The 18,365-nt window shown below is 36.9% G+C and overlaps 1 protein-coding gene across 3 annotated transcripts in view; it reads left to right on the forward strand.

Moving 5' to 3' along the window:
- The window catches only part of SPATA16 (spermatogenesis associated 16), a 284,912-nt gene that overhangs the window by 10,754 nt on the left and 255,793 nt on the right, over positions 1-18,365 (forward strand). For all 3 annotated transcript variants that reach the window (XM_002716430.5, XM_051859144.2, XM_070072508.1), the window contains one exon: positions 17,060-17,689. In XM_002716430.5, the coding sequence (XP_002716476.2) occupies positions 17,078-17,689 (612 nt within the window). In that variant the 5' untranslated portion in view covers positions 17,060-17,077. The remainder of the gene's footprint in view (positions 1-17,059; positions 17,690-18,365) is intronic.

An 18,365-nucleotide genomic window follows, 5' to 3' on the forward strand; every position in this document is an offset into this window, starting at 1 on the left:
AAATCTTCCTGTCTTGGCTTGAATATGTTAATTAGATTCATTTAAAATTCGTTAGCTAGCTCCAATATCTTGATGATCCATGGGTGTGTTTCTGTTGTCCTCTTTTCTTTTTGGTTTTTGATTACGATATCTTTATTATTTTTGCATACCTAGTAAATTCTACTAAATGCTAAATGTGGTGTGCAGAAAATTATAGGGGATCTATTTGATATATCTTTATCCTTAACAGATTCATCTTTCTTTCACTGGGCAGATTACATGATAGTTCATCTTAAGTTAATCATGATCTGTTCCACATTGAGGGAGAGTTGCAGGCCTGGAAAGAGCAACTTCTGGCTGATGTTTCTCCAAGGCGCTTCTTCTGGGAGAGTCTCATCTCTTGAGATTTCTAAAACTTTACCTTGCTTTTCAGAGGCATTTCAGTTTAGCATCTTGCCCCTACTTTAGCCCAGAAATTGGCTTTTTTTTCCCCAAGTGGTAAAATAATTCTGTTCTGAGGTACCCCTCATATCTAGGCAAAGCTGAACTGGTTTCATTATCAGCCAGCTGTGCCCCTCTCTAAGTGGGTTACTGAGATGCCTCTTCCCCATACCTAGAATTGCCAAATATCCCCAGAATTAAAATGCTGAGGAAATCAGCTCACTTTGAAGATGGAGTTACCTCCTCCCCATTTCTCACTGCCCACCCCTCAGTTCTCCAGTGCACTCAACAGAAGTTCGAGCTGCTACTCCACCCCACCCACAAGCACAATCATTTGAATGATATATTTGCTCAGGTTCAGATCATCAAAATGGTCATTTTAGAGTTTGGCACATAAAAACTTTTTGGCAAGCAATTTTTTGACTTTATGGTTCTCTCTTGCTGAGATCAATTGGGAAATTTTTAGTAATGGATTAATACAGATCAACTTTCAAATGCTTTTCAACTTCATAAACCTGTAAATCTTCATTAAATATAATTGAAACATGATTGAAAAGTTAAAAAATGTGTTTCTAAACTATTTTGATATATCCTTTATCTTGATTCCACAGTTAATTTCTTCAACAGACAAATGCATTTCTGCAAAATAAACATCATTCCTTATACTACAAAAGGATTCAAAAGAATCTTTTAGTTAATAGTAAATATAAAAATCTAAACAAGTAAAAAATTATTTTATCTAGGTCAAATATATGTGTATTCAAATTTCAAATAGTTCTGTTTGAAAGCACTTAATAATTAAAGTATCTTTAGCAAAATATCAGAAACCTTTCAAAGAAACAAGTGAACCCCGTTTTCAAATCACCTGCTTATCATGTGATAGGACTTGGCATGCATATCTGTGTGTCTGCATGTGTGTATTTCCAAATCTGTAATAAGTGCCATAAAACTTGTAAGAGGAAAGATAGTCAAGGAGTGAAGTTAAAATGCACTGTAAAGGTATTATAAAACATGAAAATTATAACAATGAAAGTTTTATTATATGAAAATGTTTGCTGATTAGGGAATTTTTATATTCACTCCTTACCTGCCCATCCACTCAAAAAGACAATTTATAGAGATTTATTGTGATTTTAGGTGAAAATAAACATCCAATTCAGCCCCAGGGGAAAATAATTTAGAAGGCCGGCGCCGTGGCTCAATAGGCTAATCCTCCACCTTGCGGCGCCGGCACACCGGGTTCTAGTCCCGGTTGGGGCGCCGGATTCTGTCCCGGTTGCCCCTCTTCCAGGCCAGCTCTCTGCTATGGCCAGGGAGTGCAGTGGAGGATGACCCAGGTGCTTGGGCCCTGCACCCCATGGGAGACCAGGAAAAGCACCTGGATCCTGGCTCCTGCCATCGGATCAGCGCGGTGCGCCGGCTGCAGCGGCGGCCATTGGAGGGTGAACCAACGGCAAAGGAAGACCTTTCTCTCTCTGTCTCTCTCTCTCACTGTCCACTCTGCCTGTCAAAAAAACAAAAACAAACAAACAAAAAAAAATAATAATAATTTAGAAACAGTCTCACCTTCATGCCTCAAGTTTTAATGTTGAGATAGGAGTAGTGAGTAGTAATTATTCATTTAAGGGCCATTTCAATGGGTTATGCAATGTGTGTGTGTGTGTATTTATATATATGATGTCATGGAAAGTAGATCAGTTATCCTCATTGGTGATGGTCACTCCTCTACAGGAACAAAATCCTGAGAACAAATGTCTTGATCCAGTTTTTATGTAAATATCAAATTGTCAACATGTTGAAACTTAGGAAGAAAAATGATATATGTATTTATATGTTTTTATAAACACAGTTTCACAATGTGAAGCAAAACACCAATAACAACATTTTTAGTGTATTTTATATGTAAATATTACACATAAATGTAAAATTTTATATTAAATATTAGAATGTATATTAATATAGTATAAATACTATAAAGAACACCATCAGAGCTTCCCTAGGTAGAGAATTTTTTATATAAAAGGTTATACATGAATTCTTTTTACTTTGTTTTTTACTTAAGTTATACAAGTTTCATATATTTCTCATTTACATATTTTGGAACTTAGTGTCACTTCCCCCACCACTCTCCCTCCCACCATGCTCCAGCCCTTCCTCCCGCTCCCTCTCAAATTCCCACTTTTAATATTTACAATGGTCTATTTTCAGTATACTTAATGATTGTGTGGTTAACCCTACTCTAAGTATAAGAGTTCAGCAAGTAGTATGAAGAGAAAGAAAACAAAAAACACTGCTCCTCCATAGAAGAGAAAAGTGCTATAAACAATCACTGAGTTCCAAAAAATCTATTTCTCTGATACATTACATTTCAGGTACTCTGTTAGTTACCTCAGATCAGGGAAAACATATGATATCTGTCTTTTTGAAACTGTCTTATTTCACTAAGTATAATGGTTTCTGCTTGCAGCCATATTGTTGCAAAAGACAGAATGTCATTATTTTTTTACAGCTGAGTAGTACTCCATGGTGTATGTATACTGTAATTTCTTTATCCAGTAAACAGTTGATGGACATCTGGGTTGATTCCATATCTTAGCTATTGTGGAGTCTTTTGGATCTCCAATATATATAGGATCATGTCATTTGCAAATAGGGATAGTTTGATTTCCTCCTTTCCAATTTGTGTCTCTTTGATTTCTTTTTCTTGCCTAATGGCTCTGGCTAAAACTTCCAGGACTGTATTAAATAGCATTAGTGAGAGTGAACATCCTTGTCTGATTTTGTATCTTCAGGGGAGTGTTTCCAGCTTTTCCCCATTCAATAGGATGCTGGCCATGGGTTTGTCATATCTTGCCTTGATTGTATTGAGGAATATTACTTCCATACCGAATTTGCTTAAAGTTTTCATCATGAAAGGGTTTTGTATATTATCAAATGCTTTCTCTGCATCTATTGAGATAACCATATAGTTTTTGTTCTTCGGTTTTTTAATGTGATATATCCATTGATTTGTGAATAGTGGGCCATCCCCGCAGACCAGGGATAAATCCCACTTGGACTGGGTGAATGATCTTTTGAAGTACTGTTGGATTGATTAGCTAATATTTTGTTGAGGATTTTTGCATCTTCCCTCTTAACACTACTTTTGCTGTATCCCATAAGTTTTGATATGACATATTCTCATCTCCATTTGTTTCCAGAGATTGTTTTATTTCTCTTTTGATTTCTTCTATGCACTGTTCATTCAGGAGTATGTTGTTCAGTCTCCATGTGTTTGCATATGATCTAGAGATTCTTGAGTTGTTGATTTCCTGCTTTATTCCAGGAGGTCAGAGAAGATGCATGGTATGTTTTTGATTTTTCTGAATTTGCTGAGACTTGCTCCATGGCCTAGTATATGCTCTATCCTAGAGAAATTTCTATGCTGATGAGAAAAATGTGTATGCTGTCACTGTGGGGTGAAAGGTTCTGTAGTTATCCATTAGATCTGTTTGCTCTATAGTGCCAGTTACCTCTGTTGTTTCCTTGCTGATTTTCTGTCTGGTTGATCTGTCCATTGCTGTCCAAAGTGGGGTATTGAAGTCCCCTATTATTATTGTATTGGAGTCTATGTCTCCCTTCAGGTCCATTAATGTTTCTTTTAAATAGCCAGGGGACCTGCTATTGGATGTGTATACATTTATTATAGTCACTTCTTCCTGTTGAATTGATCCCTTAATCATTACATAGCGCTCTTCTTTGTCTCTTTCAACAGTTTTTATGTTAAAGTCTATTTTGTCTGATATTGACGGCTACACCAGCTCTTTTTTGGTTTCTGTTAGCATGGAATATCGTTTTACATTCTTTCAGTTTCAGTCTTCATGTATCTTTGTTGGTGTGATGTGTTTCTTGTAAGCAGCAGATAGATGGATCTTGTTTAATCCATTCAGCCAGTCTGTATCTTTTAACTGGAGAGTTGAGGCCCTGTACCAAGGTGACTATTGATAAGTAATGACTTGGCCCTGCCATTCTTTCATAAATATTCCCATTGTTTACTTTGTATTTCTTTTGTACTTCTACAGGAGAATTTTCTGCCTTCTCATTCTTTCATAATATGGCTATCTCTGTGTTTCTGTGTGTAGCACATCCTTAAGCATGTTTTGTAAGGCTGGGTGAGTGGTGACAAATTCTTTAAATTTCTATTTGTTATGGACGATCCTTACTTCACCTTCATTTGTGAATGAGAACTTTGCAGGGTACTGTATTCTGGGTTGACAGTTTTCTTCTTTTAATACTTGAACTATATCTCACTATTCCCTTCTAACCTGTAAGGTTTCTGATGAGAAGTCAGCTGTGAGTCTAATTGGGGATCCTCCAAAAGTAATCTGGTGTTTCTCTCATGTACCTTTTAAAATCCTTTCTTTATGTTTTACTGTGGAAAGTTTGACTACAGTGTGTGCTGGTGAAGATCTTTTCTGGTCATGTCTTTAGGAGTTCTATTTGCTTCCTGTACTTGGACATCTCTTTCTTTTTCCAAATTGGGCAAATAAGTTTTCTGTAATTATTTCACTAAATAGGCCCTCTAGTCCATTCTCTCTTTCCACACCTTTAGGAACTTCTAAGACCCGTATGTTGAGTCATTTGATAGTTTCCCATAACTCTCCAACACTATTTTTAAGTTTTCTATTTTCTTATTGGCTTTTTTTTTTTTTTTGGTCTAAGATTTCCAAAGATTTGTCTTCTAGTTTGGATATTCTTTCTTATTCCTCTCCAAGTCTGCTGTTAGGCTTTCTACTGCATTTTTTTTATTTGATCTATTGAATTCTTTATTTCTAATATTTCATTTTTATTTCTCTTTCCAATCTCAATTTCATGGGAAAAATGTTCATTGATGTCATGTATGACTTTCTTTAGTTTGTAGATTGGCTTCTGATTGCTTTTGATTAATCCTGTGATTAATTTTTGAATTTCATTCCCAGCATTTCCTCAGTCTCTTCATTTTCATATTCTATATTTAAATGTTGTTGTGTTCTTTTGCAGGGGTTGGGTGAGGTCACAGTATCTTCCTTAGTCTTGTTTCTTGAATTTCTTCATTTGTTTTTAGGCATTTGTGTAGTTGATTTTCATTTTTTCTTCTGATGGCTTTTGTCTTTGAACTATGCCTCTGTGGCTTAGTGGAATGTCTGCACTTTCAGTGAAAAGCAAGAGATGTGTGATGGGTGTGTCCAGGGAACTCTGGTCAATACTCCGGGGTAGGGTGAGTATCCTTGGGTGTCATAGGTCTCAATACCCAACTACACCCTTCACCTCTCATGTAACCACTGAGACCCTCACGTTCTCAGCACACAAGGCTCCTACAGTCAGTCATTGAGTCCAGAGGTTTCTTTCTGCATTGCCAGCCTGTCCAGTCAACAGAGAGGCAGATGTTCCCCAAAACAGTTCCTCCTAGGTATCTTGACCCTGGGGGCCTTGGGCATGGCACCATCCCATTGTGGCTGCCCAGCCACCTCCCAGCCAGGCCTAAAAGCAGTGGGGACTGTAGACCATTCCTTCTGCTGGATTCTCTGGGTAACATGCTCACACAAGAACCACTGACTGAGAACATTGCTGTCTGTCTTGCACTGCCTTCGGCACTGCTGATTAGTGTCTCATCTCAGTCAGTTGCTGTGCACACACACAAAGGTTTCCATAGCTGCCACCCTAACCCAAAATGGTGCCCACCCTCTCTCAGCTGAGCAATGGATGTTGTTTGGGGAAAATTGAAGGGAAACAAGCATTACCCCCCTCTTAACACTTGGTCAGTGGGCAACTGCCAGCAACCACCAGCCCCCAGGGCTTCAGCCTAGCTCCAGGCCACACTCTCCTTCCAACTCTATCACCACAGTTGCTGCAGTTGAATCTCACCACCATCTCCAAACTGCTGCCCACTCTGGCTCTCAGCCCCTGCGGCTGTGCTTGTCCTCACACTGTGAGTCGGTACCCTCCACACAGGTCCGTGCCATTTCTCCACTTCCCATAGATGTGTGTTTTTCTCTCCAGTTCTCCCCTGAGGGTGCAGTTCCTACATTTTTCTAATCACTGTTTATCCTTAGTCCAGAGTAGCATTTCACTCCCTAATCCACCATCTTTGAATCTCTATGCATTAATTCTTAACAGGTTATTTTGTTAATCCTTTGATTCTCTCTATGAGGAATGAGTTAGTATTCACAATTCTTAAATAAAGACAGCAAGTTTCATCAAAGTTAAATCACTTGCAAAAGTTTCTTCAGCCAAGAAGTTAGGGTCAGGATTTGTACTCATATCCATCCACGTCTAAAATGCATGTCCTTTCATCCTCACTGCTTCAGCTATTGAATTTGGAACACTCCAGGAATGAACATCCTTTCAGATACCCTCTCTGATCTTTTGCCTCCAGACTCCTATGAAGCATTATCCATTCTGTTCATGCTTGTAATCCCCCAGGAATTATCTCAGTAATTTTACCTAGCAAGAACTCTCTAAATGTTTGTTGACCAAATGGATGAATGAATGTCTCCCAGCAGTTCATCCCTACAGACATTTTTCAGAATTTAAGCATTGAAACCAATAAATGCCTCTTTTTTTTATTTGGCAGATAGAGTTAGACAGTGTGAGAGAGAAACAGAGAGAAAGGTCTTCCTTCCATTGGATCACCCCCCAAATGGCCACTACGGCCGGAGCTACACCAATCTGAAGCTAGGAGCCAGGTGCTTCCTCCTGGTCTCCCATGTGGGTGCATGCGCCCAAGCACTTGGGCCATCCTCCACTGCCTTCCTGGGCCACAGCAGAGAGCCGGACTGGAAGAACAACCGGGACTAGAACCCGGCGCCCATATGGGATGCCAGCGCTGCAGGCAGAGGATTAACCATGTGAGCCATGGCACCGGCCCATAAATGCTTCTTTAACATCACCAATGCCTCTGTCTTCTGCCTCATCAGTGCCAACCCAGCTCTCAGCTTTGCCTCTGAGCTTTGCAAAAGAAAGCATATGAAGGCATTGGCTTCAGGCCAGCATGACCACCAGACCACTGGTATCAGAATGCCCTGGGAGTAGGCAGACCATGAGCATGATCAAAAAAATATAACCTTCTGGGAAACTTTTGTTGTAACATTTAGTATTTCAAAAGAAGCATGGTCTCAACAGTGTCTTCTCCTCACAGAATGTATATAAGGTGTAGGAAGGAAATCTGTAACTATACTCTGTAAAAACTAAATAATATCTCAACCAGGTGATCAAAAATGGCATCACCAAAGAAGGTCAGGTGGACATTATAATCTCCATGTGTGATATCCTGAGAAAGACAACGTCATTCTGTGGTATTCTGCCTGGGAATGCTTAACCTAAATCGAATTGCTTGGAAGTGTCCCAAAAAAGGAAAACAAAAGCCAAATTGAGGTTGACTCTGAAATAGCAGGCTTGTATTCTTCAAAAATGGCAGTGCCATAAAAGACAAAGACTGAGGAATTTTGCAGAGTGGAAGAGATTAAACAAACATGACAATTATATCCATTCTGTTCTCCTTCATTGCATCTGAACCTGCACATTGCTGAGACAGTTGACAAATGGGAATAGGATATGTGGATTAGACAGTAATACTGTAAAAGCTTAACATCCATGGATTTGATGACCATATTGTATTGCAACAAAGAAATATTCCTTTATCTTGGGAAATGTGCACAGAAGTACTAAGGGACAGAGAGGCAGGATGTATTAAAATTTTCCTCGAATGACATGGGAAAATAATGTTAAAATATACTGTGTGTCTGCACTTTCATACACACACACACATCTGTAAGACAGAATTTAAAATGTTGTCAAAATGTTTAAAACTGCTAAGTATGGAGAAAGAGCAATTATTCTTACAACTTTTCTTTAAATTTCAAATTATTTCAACTAAAAATTATATTTTTAACACACTTTTCCTTTCTGTGGGTAGATTTAAGTTTGAAACAAATTTAGGAGCAATCAGTTAAGTAATTTAAAGGGTAGTTTAAGATATGAGAGATCTTTTTAGTTACCTTTCATGTTCATTAATTTTGTTGAGTCTCTCCAAACAAAACACTGAGCTGTCCAATATATTTCTTCATTAATGAATAGCATTGGTAACCATTTACCTTTTATATTGTGATGAGAAGTAGTGGAGTGATGTAGAAAGAATTCTGAGAGCTACACTCTATGGATACAAGCCCTGTTTTACTGTGTAAAAATGAGCAGGTCATTTCCCCTGCCAGGCTCTGCTTCATTTGCAAGATAAGGAGATTGAGTCAGGGTGTATTTGAAAGCACATCCATTTCTACCATTCTGCAGTTCTGAGTAAACAAAATAAAATGAGAATTTCTAAACGAAGAAGTTGATTAACAAAATTAGAGTTGACCAGAGTAAAGGAAAAAAAAATATTTTCTTTACACACCTGTGTAGTCCCAGCCTCTTATATAAAGGGAAACTTGGATCACTTTTCAAGAAGGACAGAACAATGTTTGCAAGGAAACAGAACAGAATTCAAACTTCCTCTCAGGATGTTCAAACATTTGTCAGGTTTATCACATTTATATTTCAAGAAGAAATGTAGCCAAAGACACTGAAGTATACTGAAACATTAATTCCCCCACACTCATATTCCTGTCACACCAAATGAGTTATTGTTTTCACAATCAGATTAGATCAAGAATTTTAGAGAAGCACAATTAAATCCTCACAGACAATACTTGTAATGCTAGCAAGTTGTATGAATATCACTTCTCCAAAAGGATTGATTCTTCTGAAGGTTTGGATTCTGAATGAAGCCATACTTTATAACAACAAAGAATCATGGAAATTATTTACTCCCTAAGAAAGACTAAAATAAAAGAGGCCAGAGTAGGTACATCATAAATACTGTTGACTTACAATAGCAAACAATAAAAATGGGAAGGAAAGAAAGACGACCTCAAAATGCCACAGTGCATGGAGAAACTTTCCATGGTAAGGTCAATTTGGAAAAATCTAACATATATTTAAGTGACTCCAACTAAGCTCTTGTAAAACAGGACAACAGCAATAAACTTTTGAACTCTTCGTTAATTGTACAATAAGATTTAATCATCAGCTGTCCAATCAACAAACATTTATTGTGCATCTATTCCGTCCCAGGCATGTTTGAAATATATAACCAAGAATTAGCCATACAAGGCACAGTCTCTCATAGAGCTTCTATTCTGGTGGGGGAAGACAGAAATGAAATATAAATAAGTAAATATCACTGTTATAAGTAGTAGGAAGTAGTATAAAATAGTTATGACTGGGTCTGGTTACTTTAGTTCATTAAAGAAAGCTTCTATGAATAGACATTTAAGCCATCATCCAAATAATATAAAAAGAACAGCAGAGAAAACATTCCAGCCCAACTATGGCAAAAGTGCTGAGGTGAGAAGCAACTTGTTTAGTTAGAAGACCAGAATGAAAACAAGGCTCCCAGAACATCGTAGACAAGGAAGAAAGGTGTGATGTATTTTCAGATAGGGCAAAAGCATCAGAGTTCATATTCTATTCTAGGTGTCAGCCATTGAAAGGTTTTAAGCAAGAATGAGGTAGAATCTGATCTTCAATTAAAAGATTGATTTGGGCTGCTGTGTTTGAGGAAGTATTTACAGTAATCAAAGCAGGAGATCATGGGGTCTGTAGAGATAATTGTTCATGGATATGGAAAGGGAAGACATTTGAAAAAGTCAACCAGATCAGATTGTGGATTGTAAATTGGGTGTTAAGAGAAATAAAGAAATCAAGGATAACTTGTAAAATTTTGTCCTGGCCACCTGAGTAGATGGGAATAGCATATTCTGGGATGGGGAAGATTGGGAGAGAGATGCTTTAAGAGGATGAGAATTAAGAGCTATATTTGGGAATTGTTTATTTTAAATGCATATTAAGCAGTGCAAGTAGAGCTGTCACATAGTTGAAAAAGTTCCCCTTCCAGCATTCTTTCTGATACAACATGGTAAATGTTCACAGGGTACAAAGTACCACGGTTGCTCTGATGGCGAAATTCCCATTTGTTGACTTAATGGTCAGAAAAATGATTTGACTATTCTAAGTTTGACATCCCTGGAATCCACACAGAAGTTCAATGCCCACATCACTTTTTTCTAGATTTGATAACCGCTCAAATTTAACAGGGCCATAATTAAATTTGTAATTAAAGATCTTCTGAAACACTTAAAATCAAATGCCTCTAACAAAAAATTTGGTTAATATTCTCAAATTATTAAAGGAAGTAACCTTCTGCCCAGTAAGACAGTAGTAAAGTTAAATACCTGGTTATTAAATTAAAAATAAAGTTCTTTAAGGAAAATACAGATCATAATTAGTTGGGGGTATAATGAAGAGGAATTCATTGTCTTATGGTCCAGAAGATCTGGAATTTGATGTCAAATATCCTGGATTCAAGTCTTAGGTCTCATAAATTCTCATGGTAGTCCCTTTCAAACTGATCAACTTCTTGGTTTCTTCACTAATTAAAAAAAAATGCTAATATTTTGTAAGCACCAGTGTTGTGGCAAAGCAAGTTGAGCTGCTGCCTGAGGCACCGGCATTCCATAGGGGTGCAGGTTCATGTCCTGGCTGCTCCAGTTCCAATCTAGCTCCCTGCTAATGTGCCTGGGAAAGCAATGGAAGATGGCCCAAGTGTCTGGGCCCCTACACCCACATGAGAGACCCAGATGGAATTCCAGGCTCCTGGCTTTTTTGGCCTGGCCCAACCAGGCTCTTGTGGCCGTTTAGGGAGTGAACCAGCAGATGAAAGATCTCTGTCTTTGTCTCTCCTTGTCTCTGCCACTATGCCTTTCAAACAAATAAATAACTATTTTTTTAAAACTGTATGCTGAAGAGGTGATGTGAAAAATAAATGGGTGAGATAAACTTTTTTTAACTGAGAATAGTTCTTGGTTGCTTTATTACACATAAAGGTATAATGTTGCATGTTTTATGTTATATTTCTTAACAAGCACTGTGAGCCAAATTCCTTTCTCCCTACTGATAAAGGTGCACCACTCCTTGCAGGTATTTGGAAAAAAGAGAAAAAAAAATTTTGTAAAGGAATGCTTCTCTTTCTGTCCTTTCTAAAAAGCCTTCCTAAATATCTTGAAACTGCATCGGTCTCATGTTCCTACAGAAGCATGTCTGTCATTGCTAGTATAGTACATGATACCTCAGCCTGATGTTCATTCTAATAACAAATGTGCATGGAGGGCCTAATGTGATTCAGACTCTGAAGGAACTACACATCCACATAGAGAAAAGGATTGTGATTCATTGCTAACTCTCCATTAGTTCACAGTGTAGTAAGAGAGCAACTCCTCGCCATGGGGTTATTTATCTATACTTCTCCTTATCCCTCCTCCACTTACAGCCTCTGTGAGCACTAGACTGCCAAACACCCTATGTTGGTCACTTTTAGTTTTCCTCATATTACCTTACACTATGTCCTGCTTAACATTGATTTTTTATGGCAGGAATATTTTGTGTTATGTTTTTAAAAATATCAAGGTGCACTGATAGACTAACAAGCAAGGTTTTTTTTTTTCTCATAATGTCTCTCTGGTTACATTTAACAGCAAGTTAAAATTAGATCTTTTTTTAAAAAAATTAAAGAAAACCATAGCAACTGTGATGTTGAATGTTTCAGGGAGCTCACTTTTAAGGATTCTTTTTCTAACTTGTTCGTGTTTAACCTGCCTATTTCCGTATAAAATCTGATAAATCATTTGTGGTACTAATAGCCATGTCAACCATTTATCGGATCTATGAAGCAGTAGAAAGTCCCACACAGAACAGGATGCTTGATGAAATGCTTAAGGAAAGAAAATAAATGTATTCAAAATCCACTGAATACAGTTGAAATGGTTACCCACTGGAAATGATTGAACGGTAACCTCTCTTTGTTTTTTACACCTGAATTTGTATTATAAAACCTTAGAGATTGTTCTAATGTTTCGTATCAATATCTGTTGGAAATCTTGTTCTAAGGCATTTCTCTATGAGGAAATCAATTTTACCGCACTGTCTTCTAAATTGAAGAATGGATATTTTTATAGGATATTATCAGCAAATACTTCTTTGACACACATAATGATTGTCTAATAGTTTTCTCTAAAGCTATTTTATTGAAATAACGATTAAAGCATAGCTCACTGCCTCAGGAACACTGACTAATGTCATGTTAATCAACTTGAATATTAAAAAAAGTGAAGAGGTTGGTAGATAGTTTAAACCTAGTTCCTGCATGATTCACTTGAACTATCAATGCAGAAAATGTACCTTATTCAAGACCTAATTTAAGATAAAACAAAACAAAAATCCCCTCAGAAAGAAGTTTTTAAGTTATAGGCCAAGAAGTGACAAAATATCCAATTTTATTTCTCTTAACAAAGCCTTTGATCCACAGCACTTATATAGATCAACACCTATAGAATGCCTATTTTATGCAAAGCACTGAACTAACAGCAAGTTATGTAAAACATATTTCTGCTTTCATGGAACTTATTGGAACTTCATGTAAATTCTAAGTGCTGGAAATGCTGGTATTCTAATGAGGTTGTGAAATAGCTAACTCTTGGCTAGGTTTGGACAGGTAGAATGAAGAGGAGCAGTAGATGAGAAATTCTTGGTCAACACATTGAAAATGAGCATCTTTTAGAAAAAATAAGAAGTTCAGCCTCACTTCACGGTAGTTTATAAGCGTGCTAAATGAGGCTGGAAACACACTGGACTAGATGATGAAAAGTCTTGAATTAATTGCTTAATGGAGATTGTTTAAATGGAATTTTATAATTTAAAAATGTTTAAAAAGCAAATGTTATGTATATTGCAACAATATTGATGAAGAACAGTCTCTGCATCTAAAATGGATTTACTATAACATACGGTTGAGTTGGGTCATGCTTTTTCAGACAGCACATTCAAGATAATTTCAAACATGCAGATATTTGTTCCAGATTTTGGAAGAAGGGGGCTGGAATTATTGTGGTTTTTTTTTTTGGATAAATTTAGAATAGTTGATCTTCCAGATGTCTGAAACCTAATTGTTTATTTACATATTTATTCTCTACCAGTGTTCTTTGTACAGCATGTACACTTTTACTCCATCTATCATTGTTTCTTGTATAAAACTGTATTGGAGCCCAAACTGATAATTTGTACAAAGAGGTTTAGAAACAGATGCAGAAATATTCAGAAACCTGGCCTTAAAAACAAACAAAAAAAAACCTTTTCTTCTTGCTGGGAAAGAAAGGCACAGAGTAGGGAACAGCTGGAAGGATTATTGAAGTTGGTAGAGTCGGAAGAAAAACAGGCAGAGGACAAGGAGGAGGAGGGAGGGAAGTAAACATGAAGAGTGAAAGAAAGAACAATTACCCTGAAGACGACTACACATTTATCTGTGTTCAAGAAATGTGAAATAAATGGAGCAGAGAAAGGTCATTCTGCTGTGTATGCTTAAAATGTTACTAACAACCAACTAAAGCTACTCTGATATACTTCAATCTCCAGTGCTTGAAGTAGAGATAGTTTAGGTATCTGGGAGACAGCTTGAAAATTTGGACATTTCCTGTTTATATTTTTATAGTCCATTGTGAAATTATATACAAACCAGAGCACCTTAATACCAGTTATTTTGAACTCTAGACAATTTTAAAAGCTACATGTCTGCTACTGAAAGAAATCCAGTGGTATAGAGGCTCATCTGGGGCATCCATCTACCAGTAATCATAACTACAGACTGAAACTAATTTCTGCTCAATCCAAATTGTATGTGGCACAAGAGCAAACGCAAGATACCAGTGATGGCCAAAACAGTTTTCGCCTCACCACTCTAAGTAACTACATTAGTGGTCCCAAAGACATTAGAAGCCAGCAATGATTCCAAAAGAAGAAAAGGAAACAGGGCATTGCTCACAGCAAGGCTATATTAGTACAGTCTGAGATTCACAGATATGGCGATCTTCAACACTGAGCATAAGACAGACTGGAAAAATTTCAAACTCTTAAGTGTTTCTGCCTCATAGAAACACTGCTGTCATGCAGCAGTTTAAATCACTGGGAAAATTTTACTCTAGTATTCAACATTCACAAATTAATATCCAAAATAACTAAGGCCAGAATAATTGGACTTTGATCTTTATTACAAAATAATATAGATTATCACAGTAGATTCTTTACTGTGTCCACATATGACCTTAAGCCTTTTCTGATGACCATGTACAATGCTAGGGAGGGGGAAAGTACCTCAAAGTCAGAGCCATACACATAGTTCTTCTTCTTTTATTTTTCTTAGGGAACAACTAGCCACAGTTTAAAGGTAGTTTAAAGGCTTTCTATAGGCAAGTTACTGTTGTTCAAACAAACAAATGAAAATAATAACATTTACAAAGCTATAAGCTTTAAGAATCTACTGAAGTCTCACTCTTGAGTCATGCACTATCCATGTTGTAGATAAAAAGTACAAATGTTAGCTTTTATCCCCCTGTTACTACATCATGGTACTCATCCCTTGTTTATTTCTGTTTTCTCATCTTCTTGGTCTGATGTATGCAGAATCTTCCAAAGTTTTATGGAAAATGCACACTTATCTTTTAGTTCTATTTTCCCATGAATTTTTATGAAGTACTAACATATTTCTTTTTTTATTTATTTAAAAAGCATTCTTTTCTGTTTTTAACTTTTATTTAGTAAATATAAATTTCCAAAGTACAGTTTATGGATTACAATGGCTCCCCCCCCCAATAACTTCCCTCCCACTTGCACCCCTCCCATCTCCAGCTCCCTCTCCCATTCCATTCACATCAAGATTCATTTGCAATTATCTTTATATACAAAAGATCATTTTAGTATATATTAAGTAAATTTCATCAGTTTTCACCCACACAGAACATAAAGTGTAAAATACTGATTCAGTACTAGTTATAGCATTACTTCACATTGGACAACACATTAAGGACAGATCCCACATGAGAAGCAGGTACATAGTGACTCACGTTGTTGACTTAACAATTTGACACTCTTGTTTATGGCGTCAGTAATCTCCCTAGGCTCTTGTCATGAGTTGCCAAGGCTATGGAAGCCTTTTGAGTTCGCCGACTTCGATCTTATGTACACAAGGTCATAGTCAAAGTGAAAGTTCTCTCCTCCCTTCAGAGAAAGGTACCTCCTTCTTTGACGGCCCCGTTCTTTCCACTGGGATCTCACTTGCAGAGATCTTTCATTTAGGTGTTTGTTTGTTTGTTTGTTTGTTTTTGCCAGAGTTTCTTGGCTTTCCATGCCTAAAATATTCTCATGGGCTCTTCAGCCAGATCTGAATGCCTTAAGGGCTGGTTCTGAGGCCAGAGTGCTGTTTAGGACATCTGCCATTCTATGAGTCTGCTGTGTATCCTGCTTCCCATGTTGGATCGTTCTCTCCCTTTTTAATTCTATCAGTTAGTATTAGCAGACACTAGACTTGTTTGTGTGATCCCTTTGACTCTTAGACCTATCAGTGTGATCAATTGTGAACAGAAATTGATCACTTGGACTAGTGAGATGGCCTTGGTACATGCCACCTTGATGGGATTGTATTGGAATCCCCTGGCACATTACTAACATATTTCATAAGTATACTTTCAGCTATCCTAAAGAACAGTGGGCTACAGAACAAGTTTGTGAATAGCATCCTGAGAGAGGAAACAGCAATCTGAGTGAGAACTTCTGCATTATAAGCAACTCAAACTGTCTGTTCCTTAGTTTCTTTACAAATTACCTTATTCCTAATTACCCTACACAGTTGTTTACAGGATAGAATGGATAGGTTAAAGTGTCTTACAAAATGGAATCAATCATACTAAATAATTGTTAGGTCTTAGGACATTTTATATTTTGAAACAATTTGCAAGCAGAGAAAGTATGCAGATAAATCAAAAGACTGTTAGTCATAAATTTGGAGCATTAGTACTTTAGGAAAATGCCTCATCTTCATATAATATACATCATTAATACCATTGCTTTAAAAATATCAATACAGTAGACTCACAATGAATATATGGCTCCCCATTGATGTGAGGTTGATGGTCACATTTTTCTGCTTTAAAGTCAGTTTTGAACATCAGCTGTCTTTAAAGATGTTTAAACTTGAGATTTTCATTATTAATAGAAGAAACAAATTGAGGCAACATTATGTTCACAATATTTCTGGAAGCTTTTCAGAGGAAGCAGCTGTAGTTTCTTTAGACTTCCAGGTCTATTATGCAGGTTAGCAGTGTATTTTATAATGAGTTCTAGACCACCTGTCTTTCTGAGGAAATTATGAAAGAGTATATTTTTTTCTGGTCTTTTTTGTCCTCATTGAATACATATAAGATTTTCCTCTTCACTGAGACTTGGTACCCCATAAAAATCTTCATTCAATGTTGTTTAACTGCAGGTGTTCTTTAAAGTCAGTGCCTAGATATGGTTTCATCAAGTTCTTATCTTGGTGAGTTTGGAGATTGAAACACAGTCCTACTGAAGTGGTTAGTAGATGATACAGTCAGTTTTACTTCAAGGTAGTGGATACCTAGAGTGAATAAACAGTGACTCTAGTTTAAATGAGTGAAATTTCAAAATACTGTTTTAGTTATTTTCCCTTGTCTCACTTCTACAGGAGTTTTGGGCAAGACCAATGGATTCAGGAAACAGTAGGAATTTGGAGAATACAATGAATAGAGTCCACCATGATCAGCTTGTTACAAAGATAAACACAAGCAAGAAAATGTCCACCTTAGCAAACCCATCTAACATCCTGGAAAGATCGCAGGAAATTAAGAAAAGTGGTGGTGATAAACAGGTAGAAGTAACAACTGAAAGAATGAAAATGGCAAAGAGCTTCAAAGAAAAACAAAGCAATGATTTAGAGAAAGTGGCCCTTAAACGGAAGGCAGAGAGTGAAAAACAGCCAGCCGGAAAGAAAGAGGCAAAGATAATGGAACTTGACAATCAGTTAATCACCATGCCTCTGCCTCACATCCCCCTAAAGAACATAATGGATGTGGAAATGAAGTTGGTCTACATTGATGAAGAGAACGTGAACTATGAGTTTATAGAGCCCTCCATGTCTACTGGGATTCAGCCAACATGCCGAGCTGCTGAAATAGTAGGCCCTTTGAGTGTACCTAATTTCAACTTTCTGCCTCAGATTGACAAATGGCTTCAGGTAGCCTTAAAGGATGCCAGCTCTTGCTATAGACAGAAGAAATATGCCGTGGCAGCGGGACAGTTCAGAACAGCACTTGAGGTATGGGATTAAGAAAATATAGATTGGTGACAGAAAGTTGTGAAATGGAAAGTTGCAATTGCATTGAATGACTTTGATCATACTGTAATGAATGGTAATGGTGTGGTGGAACTTTTTAATGATATCAGGATTTTGCAATTCTCAATTTACCTAAAGCAAATAAGATATGCCTAAAAATTAATATTGTGTGCACTTGACAGTATAGATACAATCCCAAAAGCATAATCCTGTTTTTATCTGTAAAGGACCCTACAGGGAATATATAGAAGAATGCAGTTGTTTTGTAATTGAGATTTACATTTCTAAAAGTCATAAATATTAAGTATAGCATTAGAGCATATAGATCCTCTAGAAATATACAGTTAATGAGTATATAAATTGTCTCCTTTTGATATAAAGTTGTCATTGCTAAAAATAGTAATCTTTTCTTTTTAGCATGAGCTGATTATATGATATATTATAAACTAAGTATTATAAACAAAGTAACACTATTTTACTTCATCATCAAACTTCACTTTTCTTCCCATTCAGTGAGCTTTATGAATAATTATTTTTCTATATGCAAACAGCTAAGTTAGTCAATATCTTGGCCCTGAGAATTATCTTGTGGACAATAACAAAATTGAGAATTACCACTAAAACACAGAATAGGTGGTGGGAAAAACTGGTCCATTTC

Source organism: Oryctolagus cuniculus, chromosome 4 (genome assembly GCF_964237555.1).
Source record: "Oryctolagus cuniculus chromosome 4, mOryCun1.1, whole genome shotgun sequence".
Classification (NCBI taxonomy): Eukaryota; Metazoa; Chordata; class Mammalia; order Lagomorpha; family Leporidae; genus Oryctolagus; species Oryctolagus cuniculus.